This window comes from Cryptotermes secundus, unplaced genomic scaffold (genome assembly GCF_002891405.2).
Source record: "Cryptotermes secundus unplaced genomic scaffold, Csec_1.0 scaffold315, whole genome shotgun sequence".
NCBI classification, from domain to species: Eukaryota; Metazoa; Arthropoda; class Insecta; order Blattodea; family Kalotermitidae; genus Cryptotermes; species Cryptotermes secundus.
The window spans coordinates 17102-41362 of NW_019730107.1; the positions used below are offsets into that span (position 1 = coordinate 17102).

At 40.2% G+C, this 24261-nt stretch overlaps 1 protein-coding gene across 7 annotated transcripts in view; it reads left to right on the forward strand.

The window, feature by feature from the left end:
- The window catches only part of LOC111866043 (N-acetylgalactosaminyltransferase 7), a 38857-nt gene extending 14990 nt beyond the window's left edge, over positions 1-23867 (forward strand). For 6 of the 7 annotated variants that reach the window (XM_023854556.2, XM_023854554.2, XM_023854555.2 and 3 more), the window contains exons 6-13: positions 6819-6995; positions 8835-8952; positions 9652-9777; positions 10073-10294; positions 11321-11434; positions 14350-14475; positions 16959-17102; positions 21214-23867. In XM_023854556.2, the coding sequence (XP_023710324.1) occupies positions 6819-6995; positions 8835-8952; positions 9652-9777; positions 10073-10294; positions 11321-11434; positions 14350-14475; positions 16959-17099 (1024 nt within the window). In that variant the 3' untranslated portion in view covers positions 17100-17102; positions 21214-23867. Of the gene's footprint in view, positions 1-6818; positions 6996-8834; positions 8953-9651; positions 9778-10072; positions 10295-11320; positions 11435-11465; positions 11565-14349; positions 14476-16958; positions 17103-21213 lie in introns of all 7 variants that reach the window. The other variant, XM_023854559.2, reaches the window with a different exon arrangement.
- The last annotated feature ends 394 nt before the right edge of the window (positions 23868-24261 follow it).

Here is a 24261-nt window from a genome sequence, read left to right on the forward strand (position 1 = left end):
AAAGTATGCCCCCCTGCATCCCCTAGACGCGGACGCCCCCAGGATCTCTCCTAATAATGTAGCAGCTATGGTTCTGCTTTCCAGCATAGCATTGATCCATCTGCATATTGCAGGCCTTCCAGCAGCCTGTTTGTTTACATCAAATGAGGTTCTATCAAAAGCTCCCTCTATATCAAGGAATGCTCCTAAGGCAATATCCTTGTGTTCAATTGCACTTTCTGTACGTGTTACCACATTGTGTAGTGCACTTTCAGTAGATTTACCTGTTTGGTAGGCATATTGGTTTCGGTATAGAGGACATGTCCTCAATACCCTGTCCCTAATATGCCTATCCACTAGTTTCTCCATCGTTTTCAAAAGGAAAGACGACAGGCTGATAGGGCGATAAGCCTTAGCCTCGGTATAATCAAGTTTCCCGGGCTTTGGAATAAACGAAACCTTAACCTGCCTCCAGGCTGTGGGGATGAAACCATATGGCAAGCAGGCTCTATATATGCGACATAGGTGTGGAACTAAAAGTTCTGCCCCATGTTGCAAAAGTGCCGGTACAATTCCATCCGTTCCCTCTGATTTAAATGGTCTGAAAGTGTTCAGTGCCCATCTTATTTTTGATTGATTAATTATGACTTTGGCCAGGTCCCAGTCTACTCTATCCTTCTTGCTTTGGCAAGTGTCCAGGTTCTGCTGACCCTGTCCATTGTCCAATTTGTCAATCAATTTTGAATCAGGAAAGTGAACTCTGAATAATTCATTCAGCGTCTCCCTTCCTGTTTGAGTATACTGTCCGTTAGGCAGCTTAATTGTGCTGACCTTATTGGTCGCCTGTTTTGCCATGATTCTATGAGTCTGGCACTGCCTGGTACATCATTGATCTCCTGGCAGTACCTCCTCCATGAAGATTGCTTGGCTTTCCTTATTTCTTTCTTGTAACAGGTTAGGGCTTCCTTATAGGTGTCCCACTGCCCTGTTCTTTTAGCTGTATTAAACAGCCTTCTTGTTTTGATCCTAAGCCCACTCAGCTGTTTATTCCACCAAGGTGTACTCCTTGGTCCGCGAGTGGTCCTAGCCGGACAATTCTGATTAAAGGACGAGATAATAGCCTGTTGCAACTGGTCAACGGACCGATCAACATCCTTTATTGTGCGTATATTACGCGAGATGGTCTCCAGATTTACCTTTAGGTCGTCTTTGTAAGACTCCCAATTGGTTCTCTTAGGATTCCTATAAGTAGTTTGATCTACTGTGATGTTACTTATTTTAAAGCATATATATCTGTGATCTGATAGAGATGGCTCATCAGATACATGCCAATTACTTACCAGGTTTTGTATTTTATTAGTCCCTAGTGTCAAATCAATAACCTCCTTCCTATTGCAAACCACAAAGGTAGGTTCGTTACCATGGTTTAGAATATTCAGGTTGGAACTCACCAGAAATTCCATAAGGCTCTCTCCCCTTGGGTTAGTGCCGGTGCTCCCCCACAAAATGTGGTGTGTGTTGGCATCACACCCAATGATGAGTTGCTTTTTCCTGCTAAAGCAGTAATCTATGATGTCCCTCATTTCCTTAGTTGGTGGTGGTTCATCCGAGTCATATGGAAGGTAGACTGAAGCAACTATCAGCTCCTTGCTGCCTTCTTGATGCGGGTATGTTATCCTTACCGCTGTTGCATCCCTAGAACAGAGCTCCAGCAAAGGCAAGGCATTAACATGATTCCTGATATAAACACAAGATCTTGCATTATTACTGGGTACAACAGAGTAAACTGTTCCCCCTGCATTATTTAAGCCCCTTATTCGACCCTTGTATAACCAAGATTCCTGAATAAGTGCCATGTCTGCCTTGCCCTCAGCTAGCTGTTGGCACAGAGCTGCAGTGGCAGCTTTACTGTGGTGCAGGTTGATTTGAAGAAATTTCATGATCTCTTCCGATTGAAGAGGTGTCAACTTCCATCTTATGCCCCTCCTCTTTCTTGGACTGGGTTCCATGTGAGGAGGTCCCCTGATCCATTTTACTTCGGTCATCTGGGGGGCTGGTTGCATCATCCCCTTCCTCCTCAGAGACTGAGTTAGAAGATACAGTGTCTGTCACGGGTTCTGCCCGGCGCCGAACTTCAGGCTCGTCCAGCACTTTAACAGTCCCCTGTGATAGTCCTGTAAATATTTTATAACCGGTCCTCTGTATAATAGTATAGGAGTCCCGGTCTATGAATAGGATAAGCCTTTGGCCTTTTGACTCACATTGCTTGTCTAATACCCTCCAGTTCTCTGTATGGAGTCCTGGATTAAGGTCTGCAATCCATTTCAGCAGCTCTTCCTGGTTTTGGGCAATTGTGTCCCTAGTCCGGAGAGCTACTTTAACAGGCTTGGGCAGGTTCCTGGCATCAGTAGCCTTCAGCCTGGCCCCTGATTTAAGCCTGTGGATGTCAATGGCTCTGATGAGCCATTGACCAGACTGTTGGTCGGCAGATATATAGATAAGTGCACCTCCCAACAGTCTGTAGGATTTCAGGTGTGGTAGTTCTTCCTTTGGAATCCTACGTAACACCTCGCCCAATGCATCCAGAATGGAATTTTGGTCGTTTTCGGTAAGCTTATCCTCAGGGTAAGTCTCCCTGACCTTTACATTTGTCAGAGCCTCCTTGTAAGTCCCTGGGCTTTTTCAGAGTTCTAGCCGTTTCTGTTGGAGTGCTGCCCTCCGACCTTGGCCTCTTAAAGGTGCCGGTGGGAGTTTCTCCCTGCTTGGATGAGCTTGCATTCCCTGGTTGCTGACCGCTCCCAGTTCCTGATTTGCCTGTCCCAGCTTTTGCCTTTTGTAACTTCCGTTTGGCGGCCCCTGACAAAGGTTTCTTCGCCAGACGGGGTCCACCTGTTCCAGAGCCTAGGTGTCCCAGTCTTTCCCTTGCTACAGGTATGTTGGAAGTACTGGCTCTCTGCAGTGGTGTGTTAGTCCTACCGACTCCCAAGAGAGCAGTTTTTGGTTTTGCCTCTGGCAAGTTTTGAATCACTGGTTCATCCTTGCCTTTGGCTGATATTTCAATAGCAGGTTCGCCAGTTGCAACTGTGCCCCTAATGGTTCACCACAGCTTCCAGCCCCCTGCTGAAGCATTTCTCGTAGGGATCCCCTTAAAGGGGGTCCCTCTTCAGTTTAAGGTCCTTACAACCGGTTTTCTTGTTAGGTCCCTTTTTCATTTTGGTCCCACGAGTAATGGGGATTTAAAAGGTCACCACCCGCAGAGCCCCATATGGGTGGAAGGCATAAATTCAACGGGGTGCTGCCTGGTGCCCCGAGGGGATCATTTGTGACACTGGCCAATAACCACCCCAGTGCCATGCAGCCCTCGGCACAATGCCTCACACCTTGGCTTTGGCAGTTGGTCCTTCATAAGTATAACCCTCACAAGCCTCCAGGACCAAGAGTGCATGTTCGGGGGAGAGGGGTGTCCCAGATGATAAATGGGAGTGCGATACTAGTTGTCATGAGTTTGCGACCAGGGCATCCTACATGAGATTATTGCCCCCGGAGGTTGCTACAAAGCTCCCCCATTCCCACCCCTCCACATGGGTTGGTCAAAACCATTTTAGAGTGTTGAGCCCTAAGGCTTGTGGCACCTTATCGGTACTCTAGGGAGACAACTCAAATAGCTGTAGCTACCCCCATAGGAGTGCTCTCTTGCATTCGTCCTGGGTACATCGTAATGAAACCCAAGAGTCATTATGCTGCCGTGTGGGAGGCTCAGGTCAAATAGCCATTGCCCTTTATGGAAACTCGGCCGCCAGCTCCAGAGGCTCATGCTAATGCAGACCTCCCAAGACTGTCGTTGCCCAGCAGGACCACGAGGAGGTGTTCCAAAGCTGTGTCTCAGCGTATTCCTGGTCTATGATACGTCCCACCAAAGACACAGCCGCCCTGCCTTCAGTTGACTAGCTTTAAATCATGTTCAGCATGTGCATTGCATTCCTTGTAGTACACAGTTCCTGTAACACACAAAATAATTGTAAACTCACATTTTGCTAGACACTGCCATGTCAAGAGTAATTATTTATTGTTGACAAATTCTAATTCTTTAGGCATTTGGGCAAAAGGATTTCGGGAATGATGTATTTAATGATGTGACCTGTTCAAGTGTTACTGTTGTAGCAATTATGAATGCTAAATAAAATGAATGAATGCTAAGTTTTAGGCAGTTCTTTATGAGAACGTGTTTGTTCTTGGAGTCTGTACACTTTACAGGTGTCATAATAATTTTATGAGGTGTTGGAAGAATTTGATTTCAAATTTTATGAGTTTCATAATGTTTTTAAATAATATGGTATGAGCATAGAAGATGAGTGTGAATTGAGTTGCTTTTTAAATTAAGCGATCATAAATATTGGAAGAGTAGCCATTGCTACTATTACACTTTCTTTGCTGGTACTTCACAACAGTTCAGGATAATGTTTTATTCATATTGACATCATAATGTAGTATTGCTAATTTAAATAAAAATCTTCTTTTAACACTTTGCGGCCCGGTGGCATATTTTTATGCCCAGCACTTTTAAATGTGGCAGACCGGTGGCATATTATTATGATTTTAGGACACGTTAGATTGTGACTACTGTGTAATATTATTCCAGAATGTTTGCTTAGTAGGCAGTAACTTGATCTCGCTGTTTGGGTTCCCCCTCCAAAGGAAAATGAGTTTTGACCCTTCAAGCTCTTATGTACCAGGCAGGAAGTTAGTAGTGCAATGAGTCAAGGACAGAAGCAGTTGAAAACCAAGCGAAATATCTGACTTGTTCTCCGACGCTATCTGACGTTCCTTCTGAGATGTGTAGTGATAGTGATTCAGACAATGGCAGTGACAGGGGACAACAAACAGTTGTGGCCACAGACAATAAAAGTGAAAGTAGCTCCGACAAAAGTGCAGGTAGAAGTGCAGGTAGTAAAATTGCAGGGACAGCCACATGGGAAAAAGTAGACAAAACGCCTACTTTGGAACAGTTTACTGGAAATCTAGGGGTGTAACAAATTCCATTGGACCCAACACAAGTGTCTGAAGTAGCAGAACTGTTTTTTGGAGATAGGGATACTCATGTTGTGAATATGATTTCTACAATTCACAATTCGAGCATGGTTGATGTTCAGAGGACACATGGACAAGTAAAGAAGCATATTTGTATTTCTGAGTATAATATGTTCATGAAGGGAGTTGATAGAGCTGATCAATACTTGGCCTATTATTCTCTTCGTAGGAAAATAATAAAGTGGACAAAGAAAGATGCCTTGTGGCTTATAAACTGTGCCATTTTCAATTCATTTTTGGTTTACAAAAATCTAAACCCTGATTCGAAATTGAAATACAAAGCATTTCTGATGGATGTGGCAAAGGCCTGGGCTACAGACCAGCTGGTTGCGGCAGAACCAGAGACAGGCACAGACATCGTGTGACCAGGCCCAACAACTCCCACCCCACGTGGGCCTCATGTGGACACCCCTGGGTGACTCTCGGGTTATATGCGGAAACATACCCTTGTGAAAATTGTGAAGAGTGAACATTCCAAGGGGAAGCATCCTTCTAGGCAGTGCCGTGTTTGCACGGTTCACAAAGAAAGGAGTATGACTGTCTACATTGCAAGTTCTATGTAATGCCACTTCACAAAGGGGAATGTTTCCAGAAATATCACACTCTCAAGCACTTCTGGGAGCAGTGTTCTCCAAAAATTTTAGTTCATAAAATTATTTAGGAGATTTTATATTAATTTTTAAAGTGAACAGTTCACAAGTTAGGGTAGTAGGTTTAAAAATACCGGCCCCCAGGGTGATTTAAATATTTAAATTGCCAGTCCGCAAAGTGTTAAATTATGAAAACTTAAAATATTACACTCAATTCTCGATTATCCAGGCTAATGGTGGGGATGGAAATCACGATTAATCAAAAACCCTCTTAAGACAAATTTTATTAAAAGTAGTACTGTAATACTGTGCCTTCATAATACGATAGGCGTACCTGTATTTTCACTTTTCATGAAACTGTCAAAATTGGTGCAAAATTGAACTGATGATGACAAAGTCCCCTGACAATTTCTCACCTTGAATACTAATTTCTCATATTCCATGACGCTGCTTGAAACGTGTTAGCCAACCAGAAGAAGCGTCAAAACTTCCTTGTAGTTCAAGTGCTTCGGAAAAAAAAATTGCTTGTTTAGTACAAACTGCTCCTGTTATTGTTGTTCCCTATGCCCTTAGTTGATTAAACCAGATCAGCGTTGCTTTGTCGAGATCATCATATTTTGATTTTTTCATGGTTTTTCTCTTCTTCATTCCACTTGAATTAGAAGATGAAGCAAATCACGAACAGTTTGTTCTCCAATACCGTATTCCATTGCTAATTGTTTAACTACACCCCTCTTTCCCAACTGATTGATAATTTCAAGTTTCTGTTGAATACTTAACACAACACGCTTCCTTTTACACCCTGACATTTTGCTAACACATTTGAAGATCGATACAAAGAGACTAACTGGGGTGGTGTATCTGTCCTTGAAACTTTCCACAAATCATTGCATTCTTTCAACCCTACCCTAGAACATTGTGTTAGCATAATTGGACCAAAAAATGCAGAGCTCGGTTCACACTAGTGCGAAAATAGTGTTACAACTCACCATGTGAAACAAAAGTGAATGAATATTAAACAACATATAAGCCTCAAAAGAGCCCCGGTTAAGGTGCAAACTGGTTTATCTGCCATCGGATAATCGAGAGTTGAGTGTAGTTGGAATTATTTTCATGATCTGTTAGATACTAGTACTTTAAAAATTAATGTGTGTGCTTTAGGACTATCATGACTGTACCTGTGATTGACGGTATTGACTTCAAGACTTTTGAGTACCGCCCTGTGTATCAAGGTGGACATCATTATCGTGGTATTTTTGAATGGGGGATGCTTTATAAAGAAAACGAACTTTCTCAGAAAGAAGCGAAAAAGAGGGAGCACAACAGTGAACCTTACAAGTAAGTTGCATCTCCTCAGTCACTGTCTCCATAAGCCATAGAATATAAAATGCTAGTATTTTATTGTCATACACCTTATACAGCCTTGCACTTATTGTTTGTGTTGCAAGCATCTGAGGACAAAATTCTCCTGGCTTATATTGATGAAGTAAAAGTGGTGAATGTAAGGAGGCTAATTATGTGTCTGCTATGTCATTTACATGTTGGAAACATGCACTGCCACTTGGAAGACAGACAAGGATATTGAAAGATAATATTAAGACAGATAATTGTTGGAATATGGGCTAGATTGAAGTGAATCATGAGTGTGTCCAGTCATGAGACTGTTTGTTGCCAGAAACTTTGAGGAACACCTCAGAATATAATGTAACGTGTTTACGTTACCGACTACGCCGTAGAGATCGTTAACTGGTTTATTTAACAATCTACAGATAACGGCTACAATTACTTATCTCGCAGTTGCGGGGTTTCACACTTTATAACCCTAATCGCATTAATCTGCTAACACTGTTGCGGGGCATCACACTTTATAACCCTAATCGCATTAATCTGTTACCGCTGTTGCGGGGTTTCACACTTTATAACCCTATGCGCAAATCAGCTCAGTCTGCCTTCAGTAGGCTACACGTTTACAGTCGGGGAGCTAGGTATCACTGTATCCCACGCTCCCAAGTACACAATCACACTCACGTCCGGATCTTCTTTCCGCGACGGCTGCTATACTCCAACTATAGTCGGCTGACTGGAGAGCTGTTGATAACACACTCGCTCGTCGACTACTTAACTCAGCGATGTCCACATTAGAAATGTGTCAGGCGGCTGCTACAGTAGAACTCGATCGTAACGCACTGTGCAGCTCACTTATAAAGCTGCAGTGCTTGCCTGTGGCGTAATGAGTGCCACGTCACAGTAGGACGTTGATTACGGGCACGTAGCGGTGCGCGTTACGTCACCGCGGAGGGCTGGCGGGGAGCGCTACGTTACCGTGGGGAGGAGGGGGGAGTAGAGCGCTGACCTACCCGCCGCGTCACTGCTGGTGGGGGGGGGGTTCTCAGTCGCGCAACATGTTACAATAATATGGAATTAATTAATCATCCAAGTGGTAGGCTTGAATGGTCTGTTGTTGCTGTTACAAAATTATGTACTGTCATGTTTAAGACAATTCTTTTGCCCTTCATTTTGCAGATATTGCAGGGTGTGTTTTGCCATATAATATGCAGATGAAATTGGAACCTGTACAACTTGTGCTCTTGTGATAAAATGTGTGTGCAGCTGTTCACCTGCAGTTATCAGCTTCATAGATTAGGGTACTTGAGCATGTTCTGTCTTCAAATATAATTCTTAAGATTTTACTTTAAAACTTAAAATGTTAACATGAAAGTCAATTCTAAAGATAGGAACAAAGTCCAAAAATTCTGTAAACCAAAGGGGTAAATATTAAATGTCCAAGATTTGTCTTAAGTCTCCTGCTTGGGGTATCTCTAATCTTTCTTTGCATATATTAACATGGACTGTAGTTGGGATATTGACATTTTCCATGACTTTAAATGTTCCATAATCATCTTGTTTATACCTTTATGGCAGTATATGTAGCATGCTGTCAGCATCCAGGAAATATCCTGGCAGAACTCATGACAATTTGTGTTCTGGTTTTATAACGCTTTTTTTTTTTTTTTTCCAAAATCCTGTTATAAAAGAAAGAAGTCCACCCAGCTTTGTGTAAGTATTTGTGAGCACAGATGTCAGCTGTGCACTAAGTTTGAAGACAATGATAATATGAGAATTGTATACTGTAGTTAATGTCAAATAACCAAACCATTTTCACCTTTTCTGTCACAGGTCTCCCACTCATGCAGGTGGTTTGTTTGCAATGAACCGTGACTACTTCCTGTCACTGGGCGCATATGATCCTGGGCTTCTGGTCTGGGGAGGGGAGAACTTCGAGTTGTCCTTCAAGGTATGAAACTCTCAGCAAACATTATTTTGTTTAGTACTGGCTCTACCAAGTTATTCTGTGAAAGAGAAGAATAGTTTAGAAACATTTTATATGTATTAGTTTAGGGAACTGTTTACAATATCTGTGCTTGTAGAAAAATTTTACAATATTTGTTATTCAGTTGTCAGAATTATAATGTAGTCTTCGGTAGTAAACCTGGCCTCTTCTTTTATGAGCCAGATGTTTCAGACCTCTTCCTGTTCTGTCATATTAAACTGATGACTCATATTGTTCACATATGAGATTTGAGAACATCATGGTGGTGGAAGTTTGGATTGCTGTCTTATAAATTATAACACCATATAATCAGAAATGTTGGTAACAAAATGCAAGACTATACAGCGTTGTAACTCAGATGACCAGATGATTCTTGGAACCTGTACTTGGTATATGTAAGACTTTCAAGTTTCTTTGATGGTTTCAGTCAATGTTTTTAGTTCTGTCATGTTCATGGACTTGTTCATTATAAACTAAAAAGATTGGAAAATGGAGGCACACCTTTAAAACTTTTCCAGTATTTTTCTGTTTCTGCTGGTGTACTTCATGCTGCCATTTTTCATGTGTGTCTGTTGCACATGATAGTTGTTTTTTTTTTAATCCATTTTACCTGGTTGTGTATAGTGATTTTTTATGTTCCTAATTTGCTTTTCTGTTTTGTAGATTTGGCAGTGTGGTGGCAGCATTGAATGGGTTCCCTGTTCACGTGTTGGACATGTTTATCGTGGTTTCATGCCATACAATTTTGGCAAACTTTCTCAGAAGAAAAAGGGACCTCTTGTGACTATAGTAAGAATGAGGAATGTTTTCTATGTAAACTTATGTGCATTTGTATGTGAATGTTGTTCATAAAATTACATTCCCAGTATCCTTATGAAGTTGAGCAGAAATTCACATTTGTTCATGTTTTAAGCATCTCAGGTACAATCCCCACTAAGAAAAAGATTAATAAATTATTAAATAGGTACATTGGAAGTATTTAATGGTTTAAAATTTTATGCCGTGTGTAACACTGAGGAGGGGGTTTAATGATTCTGCAGCATATGTATTCAGTAAGACAGTACATGTTTTTCATGAATTGCAGAATTACAAACGAGTGATAGAAACATGGTTTGATGACAAATTCAAAGAGTACTTCTACACACGGGAACCCCTCGCCAGATTCTTAGACAAGGGGGATATCAGTGAGCAGCTGGCTTTGAAAGAGAGACTGGGTTGCAAAAGTTTTGAGTGGTTCATGGATAATGTTGCATATGATGTGTATGACAAGTTCCCAGCGTTGCCACCGAACCTTCACTGGGGCGAGGTAAGTGTGGCATTGTTTACTAGGTTTCAGCAGACAGCATATAAGCTTTCAAATCAGTGGGGTAATTTTTAAAGCAATTTTCATCTGTCAGCAGTTTTAAATATCTTTGTTTTTTATGATTTTTATAAACATTTCCACTTTTGTCTTTTGTAACTTTTTAATTAAATTTTATATTATCATTTCACAGCATAAATCTGCCATTTTTTTTGGCACCAGTTGTTTGATCTCTCCATGCATGTAATTTATGGTTATTTTACAAAATTCTGAACTCTATATTTGGCTTACATGCCTGATCTCTATATGATGCATGTAGCTACTGTGTATTTATCCCTTACATAATGCCATCTTTGTTTCAGATCATTCTTATCTCTCATAATCCAGTTTCCCACTCAGCTGTTCTGAATCAGTTTGTATTTCTATTCTCTTTACTTTTATTTCATTTTCTAGGAAGAGTATTTGGCAAACTGTTGGTAGTTCCTCAAACTGGCAGAATCTGCTACTTTCCAATATTGCTGCAGGGCAAGAGCAGGGTATTTTTAATCTGTATTATATTGGCATGGTTAAATAGTACAGTATTCTTCAAGTGCTATGTAAAGTTCAGCATTACTATGGAATGTACCTAAAAATGTTTCATTCCTTGCCTGATAATAGAAATAGTACAGTCATTCAGCTTTCAGGCCATCTGCCAATCTGCATTCCAACTCATTCCAGTCCATGGTAGCACAATTTCTTGAATTTCATATTTGAAAAAGTAGCAACTAGAATATAATAGAGAAATATAAGACAGAATTGTTTGTTCTTGAGTCATACCATACTTCTAACAAAGAACTGGCACTGGCCAGATACATATGAAACTATTTCTGATCAGAAACAATGCTGTGAAACACTGAGAGATGAGCCCAATAAATTGTTTTACCGTGATGTTGGATATCCCATTTTTCGCCTTAATTTCTTTTATTACTGTTACCACTGCAGCATGTTTTGTATGCTGCCTGTGACTGCTGTTTTCACTGTGTTTTCTTTTAGATTGGCAGCGTAGCATTGTCTTCACTTTGCTGGGACACTTTGGGGCAAGATGCCCCAGCTTTTATAAGCGTTTATGAATGTATGGGTGATAACAACAATGGTGATCTGTCTCAGGTAATTAATTGTTTGACCCTTCTCTTGGTAGTTACGCAATGTGGCCTCTCAGAACTGTATGGACACGTTGGGCCATGGCCCACCTAGCCTCATGGGGATGTCCCATTGCCATGGGTTTGGAAATAACCAGGTGAGGACCACAACAAACCTGTGCTTCATTATTTAATATACAGTTTATTCCCCATGTAATACCTGTATTTATCAGGGGAATATTGAACTGAGTATGATCTTTAGTGGAGGTTAGAACCACGTAAATTCGACACAGTGAGGGAACTTAAAATTTGCAAACCAGCTTACTTACTCCTTGCTACAGAGTCTGCTTTGAACAGTTGATGGTTGTTGAGCTGGTCAAGAAATTCTGAGCTTTAATAGAATCTGAGGCATGCAATTTAACCACTTTCTGAACTGATCCAGTCCACACACTGTTTTTCCAAGATACATTTTAATGTTATTCTGCCATCTATGCTAGCCCTACAAAGTGATCACTTTGTTTTGGAGTTCTAACCAAAATTTTGTATGCAGTCCTCAATTTCTCATGTGCTACATGCTTCGCCCACCAGAGCCTTATTGCATTAATAGTATTACCACTGTTATATTATATTTAAGCATCCCGTTGCACTATACACTTCTATATGTAATAATACAAATGCCGTTGTGAATGCAACAGTTTATTTGGTTGTAGTTCTTTTTCTTTTCTTTCTCTGGATTACATGTTTCGGCCATCATCGGATGTATTTTTCACTACGTAGCTGTCACACTGCACACAATCTAAAATCTGAAACACCAGCCTGTCAGTTGTGTATTACAGATAATACGTGAATGGTGCTGAAAATAAGAAATAGCTGCTGCAGCACATGTGGACACAGAGTGGGTATCCCTGTGATTTAAAACTTTAAATTTTGAATTTTAAAAGTTATAAAATTTTAAATTTTAAATTAGAATTCTAAAATCAAATTGACCGAGCGTATGTTGGCGAGATTTTAAACAAAACTGACAGGCTGGTATTTTAGATTTTAGATTGTGTGCAGTGTGACAGCTACCTAGTGAAAAATACACCTGATGATGGCCGGTTGCGACCAAAACATGTAATGTAGAGGAAGAAAAGAAAAAGAACTACAACCAAATAAATTGTTGCATTCACGATGGCATTTGTATTATTACATATATTACCACTGTTGTTATAATGAAGTGTCAATAAAATAACTTTACTTTGGAGAACATTAAATGGGAGCTGGATCATTCACTTGTGGTGGATTTACAAAATACCAGATTGACGAAAGGTTTTTTATAGTGCCTCCAGATGCTTGTTAGTTGAATTCATAGACACACGGACAGAATGTTTTATGCCATGTTGTACAACCTTTTGGTGATTTGGATAAATAGGAAGAGCTTGCAGAGTATAAATGACCCATCCTTGACTTGGAAGCAGACGAAGCAGTGACATGTTTGAAAGTTTTGACGTGGCGGTAGATATTGTTTCTAATAGATGCTTTGCATGTAGTCTCTGTGGTTCCTTTCCATTATCTGGGGTACCATGGTGACCTCTTCCTTAGGTTTTCTGAAACACTAAAAATGATGGAACAGAAGAAAATAGCTGAAAATTGCCCCCCCCCCCCCTTTATTTTTCCTTACAGCTGCTTCAAATATGCTATATCTCTGTAGCCCTGACAGTGGGTGCTCATGCAGGCTGTGGAGAGAGTATGGTGTTCTCCAAAATGGGACAGCAAGACAGGCTCACAAGCACCATCTTGGCTCTTAGCAGAAGAGTACATGTAGCATATTTTTTTTGGCTCACATACTCGTACTTGCCTTCAATCAGATCTGTAATGATATCATCATGTGTTGTCCTTCTGAGGTTTTTGTAATAAATTATTAATTTATTGCTTTACAAATAACATTTACCTCTTTATTGCTGTCACCAATGGGTTTTAGCACATAAGAAAGCCTAGGGAAGGGCTTCACATATTTTTTGTGGTGCTCCAGATAACAGAAAATCACCACTCTTCTAGTAAAGAATGTAGTGGCAGTGTCAGACTGCAATAACCTGACAACTTTATTGCCAACAGCTGAAAGAGTTTGCACCAGCAAAATTTATGAGGAAAGACTGCATGAGCTGAGTAGTGTGATTTCTTATGGTTCAGATGGCCTGGACTCTTATTGTACTTGAGATGAGATTTATGGTTGTTGTTTTTTATATAATTTCACTAACCCCCAAAATAAATTCATAGGCAGAACTTCAATCTGTATGGTTCTGACTCATCATTACCCAATATATATGGTGTTGTCTTCTCCCTTTGTAATGTGGACAGAACTAGTGAGATTGATATGAACATGTAATCTGCTAGCAATAAATACTTTGCCATACATGTTGCTGGAACAAGACAAGAGATAGACTTGAAAGGATTCTGACGATGGTGTATACTGTACTTATTTTGGCTTATTTTTGACTTCACCCATCGTCCGGTATATAAAAGACAAAAAACCACGACGTTTCAGAGACTGGATCTGTCTCCGTCTTCAGGTGGATAGGGAAGGGTAAACCTACTCAGTTGGGCCCCTTAGAAAGAGCTAGTCTCAGTCACTGGACTTTATGGTTCAGGGTTTTGGCCAAACTGATTTTCTGGTATTCCAGTTTCCTAAATGAAGGGTAAATACCGGGTCCATACTGGTTACTCAGATAGACTTGAAAGGATTCTGACAATGGTGTATACTGTACTTCCCAGTGATTGAGACTAGCTCGTTCTAAGGGGCCCAACTGAGTAGGTTTACCCTTCCCTATCCACCTGAAGACGGAGACAGATCCAGTCTCCGAAACGTCGTGGTTTTTTGTCTTTTATATACCGGACGATGGGTGAAGTCCAAAAGAAGTACAAGACAAGAGATGCGATATTTTAGCTATATCTAACATGTTCCAGCTAATACGACTGAATGCAAAAGGGCAGCTTGGTGTTGGGGAACGATGCATTGAAGCAGATACTCAGGGAATAAAACTGGTCTTCTGCCGTCTAGGTACTGTGGATGGACCCTGGGAATATGATGAGGTAAGTAAAAGAAGTTTACCACTAACCAAAATTTTTCTCAGATCAGGTAAATATAATCCTCATACTCATAAAAAGATGTAAACACATGATTCTGCATAATTTCTAGTGACATAAACGTACTTCTGTTATATCCAAATGCACACTTTTCATTGGCTAATTTTGCACTAGAATTGAGAAGATATGCCAGTTAATGGCTGTCATGATAGTGATTGTGGTTGTATCTAATTTGTGCCAACTGGATTCTGAGGAGTGAGTTGATTGACTTTGGTATGAACAGATGATACTCAACCTTTATGACCAAAATTACCCCACTGCTGTACTCTAAAAGTATGTACGTGATGCCCAGTGTACCCCATGATAGCACATTGAAACTTTTCTTCCATGGTATGCGTTATATTTATTAATGACACATCAGACTTCCAGACCTACTAGCTCATACCTGCTATATGGGTTTCTGATGCCTCACATTGCATCATTGTGTCCCTGTGAGCATTTTCTTGCTGATTTCATAGCAGTTCTCTGACTTTAAGTGGATGAGACAATCAGACACTGTTATCAATAGGTGAACACCCATGACAAAGGGCTCTACCCACAGTCTGACTTGACAGTACCTGATATGTGTTTGTTTTTGGCCCTAATCATATAGATGGTGCACAGTTTACCACACACTCTTAAGGGGTACTGGTAGAATAGAATGGTTTGACACGCATGCATACACACACACACACACACACACATATATATATATATATATATATGTTTCCCTCTGGGTCATGACAGTGTGCAGTCTGGTAAGTGGGTACTAATCTTTTGGAGGAAGACACTTCCTCCATCTTTAAAGTAGTATAAGTGAGTAAAGTTTGGAAAGTAGCAGGTTATATAAAAGTAAAGAGAAAGGAAATAAGTCTTGGATGGAGTATTCAACTCACTCCTTGTCTAGTGTACACTCTACAAAGAAAGTTAGCTCAGGCTGTATTGACAGGGCCAGGAACAAGCATATATCACATACTGTCATCTCAGATTTTGGCCAAGGCATTCAATTCAAATCTCAATGGGACAGTGACAATTGAGGTCGTTTGTAGTTCTCGCCAGGAAGGTGTATCAAATTGGACAACAATTGGGAATTCCTGTTGCTGCACATTTCCTTCCATATCCTTTCCAGTGATTAATTCATTACTCATCCTACCATTCAGCACTATACCCAGAGCTACTAACACCATTGAAGTATGGAAATTGTCATGCCCAACAGAGGAAATTGGCTCAAGTTGTAACATTTGTGACTTGTATTCAGGATGTGGTCAGTTCAAATCCTACAGGCAGTGACTCTCCTGACCAAGGTTGTTTGTAGTTTCCCTCTGTCCCTCCAGGCAAATACTGGGGTATTACCTGATGTTAGGCCATGACCACGTCCTCACATCATTTCCAACAGTTGTGCACAGATCATCCACCCATTCATTTTATATTCAGAACTACCAATGGCATTGCTCTATAAACCATAAATATAGATGTGCAAACATTTACTATAAGATTGAAATTTCTGTAGTAAATGTAGAAATGATGTGCAACATGTAATTGTTGAGCACCACAAGAGTATGTATATTTCATAACTATGCCACAGAATGGCAAACATTTATTCAGCAGATGGTGATGTAAACTTCCTGGAAGCCAGTCGGAAGCAGCATTAGCAATTGCAGACAGATAAGGATACACATTACCAAGTATGGAATAAGTAGTATTGGTCTGTGCACTACTGCATGCCTTAGACGTTATCGTATTAAAGTGAATTGTGAGGACAGTACCTCAGTTTGGGCCAGTCACAGGATATTATGATGGATTCATACATGAGTCTGTGGCATATAACAAGTTATAGAAACAGAATTCTCTTTATTATATATTTTTATTCTTGATAGCATGGAGAAATTTGTATTTTTAGGAATGGGGGCACAGTTTTAATTAAATTCCATCATTTAGTTTCTGCCACAGTCTCCTGCACAGAGGTTTTATATCTGGTACAATAAAGGTTATTTGCTCTATTAACAAGTGTAGTTTTAAGAGATACATATTTGTGATCTAAAGTGACTGAGGCAAAGTTGTATAAGTACCATGACAACAGAGCAAAGGCAGTGTGAAGTTAAGAATGTACCCAATCAGGGCTGTTTGAGACTTAATCTTAGACTGTGATGTTTACACACAGGAATACTGAACATGAAACTAGTGAGCCAACAGAAAGAGTGTTGCCACATGATTTGGCATTCTAGACCATGATACTGGAGGGAGATGAATGGCTGGCTTCACATTTAGGTTCTTGACCCCCCAAAGAGAATGTTTCTGATATCCAAAAGCTAGAAAACTGGGTGCCTCATGTAGAGAAGAGTTGTAATATGAATAGATATTTGAACTTTGGCCATCCACCTCATATCCTGTTACCTTAATGACTGTGCTATCACAATTTATTCATTCTGTTGTGAATTTGTTTATTTCAGACAAGTCGCACTCTGTTCCATCGTGTACACAAGAAGTGTGTGGCCCTCCATCCTCAGACCTCTCATCTGTCTCTCATGCCTTGTGATACTGTCAACACATACCAGCAATGGACATTCAAGGAGCTGCAGCCCAAGTACTAACAGGTCTGCAGCACTGCAGATATCTTGCCTACATTTCTTAGCTTCTCATTTTGTGTGATATCTATTGGTCTGTGTTCCTTATTCTGTAAGATCTTGAACATACATATTCCTCATCTACCTAGTATCTCTGGCATTAGTACCATATTGTCACGTGTTGGGTGTATATGCCACAAATAATTTCACGCCATATTTGATATAGTGAATTTTATTTCACATTTGCTCTTACAATCACACAAATTACAATCTGACAATTACTGCCATCGGCAGTATCACAAATACTAGACTGCAAATGCTAGACTACCACTGAAAGGTTGACTGCCTGGCTAACTCGTAGCTAACTCGCAACTTGAGAACTTGAGAACTAACTGTGAATAGTCTTTGCTGCTCGTTATTTAGCCTCGTTCCGGACAACACAGAAAACGGCCACGTAATAGGCACCACTGTTGTCTGGCGCCGTGTGTACCGGTGTTACTGGTAACGCTGTCTGGAGTTGTTTACGGCTACGTAGCAACTGCGGTGTCCTGTGTTACGTCACCGCTGTTTACTCGCTTTGCATAGTGACCAGCGTGCTGGGACTCGGCTCACTTCGGCTGCGCTCAGCACGTCATGGCTGGCGGGGAGGGAGGGGCGTCATCCATAGCACAACACACCACAATATTTTAACACTTTCACGGTCATTTCTGAAGTTGATTGTTTACTGGTGCTTTGTTTGGACCCCCATATTTGACCAAGGTCAGGCAGTAACATGTTGTGACAAGACAAAGTGTGTCTCTCAGAGTGCACTTTTGCCATGTAGTTCTTTCCACTGTAATTGGATATCAAATGTAGGTACCTTTTGTTGTTTATTTTTATGTACAGTGAAACCTCAGTTTAACATTTCAAGAGACAAAGTAAACTTAAAAATCAGGGAAATGGAAACAGTATAGCATAAAGAAGAATGCGGGTGCTGCTTTATATTGTCACATATTAAGTGACTTGACATGGGGTTCAGATTGGAGTTGGATTTACTGGACTCTAAAACTTGTAACTTTAGTTAATTACAATGCTACCACTAGTTCATACACTCTGCAGTTCCACAGCACACACAGTGTCTTCTCAGTGTACTGTCTTCACTGATCGTCACCTGGTAACAGCTCCTAATGCCGCAGATTCCTTAGCTTCCATGTTCCACGGCCTCATTTCTCACTGGCTGGCGCATATCTCACAACTCACTCATGGCCGCAACCCCTGGCCATTGACCCCTAGCAGCATCTGGCTACCATGGGCTAGTACTCACTTCAGCCTTGTCTGCAGACCTCTAACCACTCCCTACTCAGCTGTCTCTTTGTCAGTTTTGGTTCTCCAGATATAACCTCTGCATGGACCTAACAGAAACACCGCTTCCCACAGTTCCTCTGTTGTGTTGCTACATAGGTAAGTCAATAATTATCTGCAATGTAGCTATAAATTTTATTTCAATACAAATAGAAAACTTACATTAACATAATTTTTCAACATAGTCCCCTTGCTTTTCAACGCACTTGGTCCATCCTTGCACAAGCTTCCTGATGCCCTCAGAAAAGAAGGTTTTTGGCTGAGCAGCGAGCCACGCATGAACCGCTTCCTTCACTTCTCGGTCCGAGGTGAATTGACGGCCCCTTAATGCCTCTTAGAGTGGACCAAACAAGTGGTAGTCAGAAGGGGTGAGATCAGGAGTATACAGAGGATGAGACATTACATCAAACTTGAGTTTCCGGAGGGTTTCAGCAGTGTGGGCAGCAGTATGTGGACAGGCATTGTCGTGCAACAACACAACACCTTTCGACAGTAGTCTTCAGCGTTTGCTTCGAATTGCAGGCTTTAGCCTGTCAGTAAGCATCTCACTGTAATGAGCACTGTTTATTGTTGTGCCCCTCTCCTGATAATGTTCCAGTACTGGGCCTTGTGAGTCCCAAAAACTGTAAGCATCAGTTTTCCTGCGGATGGTTGGCTTTTGAACTTTTTCTTGCTGGGCGATTGTGGATGTTTCCGTTCCATACTCTGCCGTTTACTGTCCGGCTCGCAATGATGGATCCATGTTTCGTCACCAGTGATGATTCTGTCTAAGAAGACAGAATCATAGCGATCCAAATGTTGTTGGCAGATGTCCAAGCGCATTTGTTTATGCAACACTGTGAGTTGTTTTGGGACCCATCTTGCACAGACTTTATGAAACCCAAGTCTGTTGTGGATGATTTCGTAGGCAGAACCATGACTAATTTGCAGACAATTTGCCAGTTCATCAATAGTCACTCATCTGTCTAACAGAACCCTGTCACGTGCACGCTCAGTGTTGTCCTCATTTGTGGCCGTGGATGGCTGTCCGGCTCCTTCCTCACGCATAACACTCGTGCGACCATTTTCGAATTTTTCAATCCATTCTTAGACACTCCGTTGCGGCAAAACACTGTTCCTATATTGTGCTGAAAGTCTTTGATGGATTGCGGCCCCTGAAACATCTTCTGACCACAAAAACCGGATCACTGAACATTGCTCTTCTTTGGTGCAAACAGAAACAAACAGCCATGATTAACGGCAAGGCAGCGATGATGGAACTGACCTAGCAACATCAAACATGCGCAGAAATAATGACGAGGAAACCACGCATGGCGATGCTGTGCAAAACAACAGTGCTGCCAACAGAAACACAAATACAACTGCATTGCGGATAATTATTGACTTCCCCTTGTACACTGATATGTTTACTGTGCCATAACTTAGTAACAGGCATTTTCTCTAATTAACTGTACCGGCTTTCAGTGGACATGCCATAATACTATCATAACTTTGGCATGTCATTTAAAATATCCATGCGTTGCGGATGTTTAAAAAAATTATGCTGTTTGGAGAAGGATTCACATGAACATCTTTAAATTTCTTTGTAGTTTTTCACAGTTGTGTTTTATGTAGACACTGAAAGTCCCAACCATGATTCCAGTTCAATGCATGTTCCAATATGTGCATCACTGTGTGTTGTATTACTTGTACCATTTATCATAAATGTTTTCAATTTTACTATATTATTCATATTTTAGGCCAAAAATATTAATTAATAAATGGACTGCCACATATTCACTACCTAGTGAGGAAGCATAGATATCAGCAATCATCTTTATAGTAAAACAAATGGCTGCAGCTATCCAGGTGTAACAGCAAACACGGAAATATGTCTTGAATTTGTTGAACTTGCTCATGTGTGGTTAAAAAAATTACATATGCAAAGATATGCCTGTTTTAATAAGATAGATCTTCAATAGGGTCCATGTTTGAGTTTTCAAAAATAGGGCATCATAAATGTAAACTTACTTTTAGGCGCTGAAAAATAATGTTCAAATTCAAGAAAAATGAAAATATAAGGAAACTTAAAATCAGTTAAAATGTAACATTGTTTTGGGCTTTTGGTCAGGGCCAATAAAAAAAAAAGTGCATAAAATCAGGAAAAATGTGAGATCTGAAAATGCAAAATTGAAGTCTCAATTTCAGAATTGAAATTGAATGTATATAAGTTGTCTGTCATTTCTTTATTGTTAATTACTCCAAACGTTTAGTGTGTTGTAAGAAATGGCTGGACTGGGAGGAAGGCCAGCAGCAGAGTTCTTGAAGATAAAGTGTTAAGTTCTGTATCAGCCGTGTCATCCAGACAGGACGTGAAGGGTGAGAAATATCTAGTTCATAGGCATTTATCCTGAAACCAAGGATACGGGAATGAATATCAGAGAGACTTTCCCTTTATGGATATATTAACAGTGTTTGGGAAGTAGTGAAGTACGAACAGAAGAGCAAACAAATTCCTGAACCATAGATAAGCATATGAAATCTGATATACTGACAGGGTGTCAACATATGTCCCAGATTTTGAGGTGAGGTTTGATCACTGTCAGGTATTGAATGTCTGTAATTCTAGTATCAAGAACAGTCACCAGTATTGCTTGGCTGCCCTTGGGTAAAGAAGTGTTCTGCCCACAACTTTTTGTTGCCTTACTAGCTCCTAAGGACCATTAATTTAGTATTTTTTAATTTAAAATATTTAATAAGGGCACATACGAATGTAATTATAATGTGTTTATATTTGAGTAGTGTTCATCTTCATTTTCAGCCTCATCCTGGTTCACTGTCCCCCTCCAGATAGTAGGAGCAAAGTGAGTTGCAGTTGCATCAACATTCCATTTCTCGATACAGAGACTGTGATAATCAGAGACTTCATATGAATCCAGATGAATAGGGAAATTTTATTTCAGGCCAGGGTTACTCTCACGATATCATTATATATATCACCACTGTTTTATGAAGGATGGGGTGAAGTGGTGGGTTTGGGAAACACATTTTTATGAAAACTATTTATTTTTTACTTTTTTATTCTATTGTAGCTGTTAATTTACATCCTGTTTGTCAATATAACTGCATTTTAGTAAAACAATTAATATACAAGTGCTGGTGCTTCAATCCAGGCAAAATACAATTATGTATTGCATTCTGTTCTAGAAGAATGCAGCTGTATTACTGTTCCCACTGCACAGTCAACACAAAATACAGTTCTTGCTCCTCAGATTTAAATCATATTGGTTGGTTCTTAGTTTATTTACCAACACTTTCCAGTTGCATTAGTGTCAAGTGGTAGGATGCTGTAAGTGATGAACTGGAAAGGATGTAAACTGAAGAAGCCATTGATCTGTCCTAGCATTTTTCTGGAGAGACTGAGAAAGCTGCAGAATAGCTAGTGTCCAGGTCAATACATGGGATATCCTAAACATGAAGCAGAAATGGATATCATTCTAGCAGGCTGTAGTCTGCTTCAGTACAAAGTATGGGGACAGACCCAAGGAATAAGGAGAGTGTACCAGCATATCCAGATTCGGCCTTGCAGGAAGCGTTTTGGATCGTGGTAGCAAGCAATGGGGTAATGTGTTGTGGAGGAAGATCACATGACATTCCAGCAGTTCTTATTCTTTCTGAAACAGAACTGCATAACACAGTGCATGTAACAATGCCATGTAATATGCACTATAAAGCACAGCATTTTTATGAATACTTCTGCCATAGTGAGACCAGCAGCCACAGCTCAGCACTTTCTTGCTTCAGTTCTAGGTCAAATGAGTACATCCATGACTCAGTCACCAACAAAATCTGATTAACATTGTAAATGATTGTAGATGGAAACACATTGACCATCATTTGACATGGGGCACTTTGAACAGATCATCTTCCTTCAACATTCGGTAAGGATGTGCCGGCAAGACTTATATTTTTTTCTGCTGTAAGTAAAATGCTGTGAATTTGAACATTGTACCATGTCAGTGTGCTGTCAAGCATATCACTGCTGGGGGCATCTCTTGCATCTTCCCACTAAGCATTATGGCATTCACCCACCATCAGACAATTCAATTCAACAGGATGCAGATCCCTGAGTCTTCCTTCAGCAGGTTATGACACTTGCATGGCTTATTTCGAAGTATCACATGGAACTTGATCACTGACCTCATATTCATACACTTGAAAGTCCTTATCCATAGCTCAACACTGTGAGAGTAAACATAACAACTGCTCTGCCTGCCAATTGCATAGCTGTACTAATGCCACTCAAATGGGGAGTTCGTTCACACATTTCATTACATACTGATGCGACCATGCATAAAACTTCTTGGCTGTCCTCATAGACTTCTAATGTCTTTTTTTAAATTCTTTATGATTAATTGTTAGCATTAGACCCCACACACCTTGTCAACTATGAGTATTATGTGCTTATTCAGTCTTTCATTTCCATGTAGAGCCCATGCATGTATAGTGCGGTTGCATTTTATGTGAGGATGCATTCCTGAAGTACTTGCATAATTCAAGACAAGATTACTCATAGGACTAATAGTAGTAATAATAATAATAATAATAATAATAATAATAATGGGATTTGCATTGTTTCAAACTTTGCACATAAATTGAGATTTTATTAATATTTTTATATTGCACTATTTCACATTCACATAATTCAAATCTGCATAAAATGCAACCACGCTGTAGTCTGCTGAGGTCACATGGGTCTGTGTAGCATTTGTGAAAGTTTTTTGTTCTGCAGAATTCTGAGAATGGTGACCCATGTTCCTGTCTTGATCTTTAGAATCTCTGTTTTCATTATTTGGATGACTGTGGGCCAGACATAATGATGTCATAACTTCCCTTACTGACTATATCATCTGCAGAGCAAAGAATATACAAAGTGCTTGTGTAATGCAATCCAATGATATGTTTTTATGGAACATTGTTAAGTATTATATTCTCCATAAGAAGCTACTCTGATGCTTCATCGTGTATGAAATGTGTGTTTGCTCGACAAGTGTAAAAGGTGTGTTGTCTATACAGTGAATTACTGATAGTAGACCATAACTGTTCTGGCACGTACTTGCCAGTGCCATGCACCAGTAGTGATGTCTGATAAAGAAGCTTCCTTGCTCTGTGAGAAGCCAAGCACTGTTATCAGTGCTGTCTTGCACTAGGGGCACTGATGAGTATGAAACAATGATGAGCTGTCTGATCTGGTCATAACAGTACTGAATAGTATCAGTTTATTTAGCATTAATAGTGAGAATTACTCTTGGACAAGCCTTGTGTGAAAATTAAACTGTTTATGTTCATATACTTCCTGCTATATAACTGGAACATATCATGTCTTGTGCCTATTGTGTAAGTGAGTGGTAGACTAATATTAATGCACCAAAATGTGAATGCTCCTTGTTTGTAATAAATATAATATTGAATTTTTGTGATTTTTTATTAAATTTATAATAGACCCTTTTAACCTCATACATTCTATGAAAACAATAAGTCACTTCAAGTAAATTAGTACAAAGAGGAAATAAGGAAAACTATCCTCNAGATGTGCTAAAATTAATCCATTGTTAACTAACACTGGTTGTGAGAAGTGGGTGCCCAGTCTCCAAGCAGCACAAAACACATCATTGAACATGGATCACTAAGTACGTTTTGAAGTAGTCTTAGATTATCATAATATTTTACATTATCATAAACAGATGGCAGCCTTACACTCTTCAGTGACCACTGATCAAAGCATATCCCCGTTGTCGAGTGAGGTTAAGTGTTATTACGTTCGGTTTTTTGTGAAGAAAGTGCGGATTTTACTCTAATACGGTGGTGT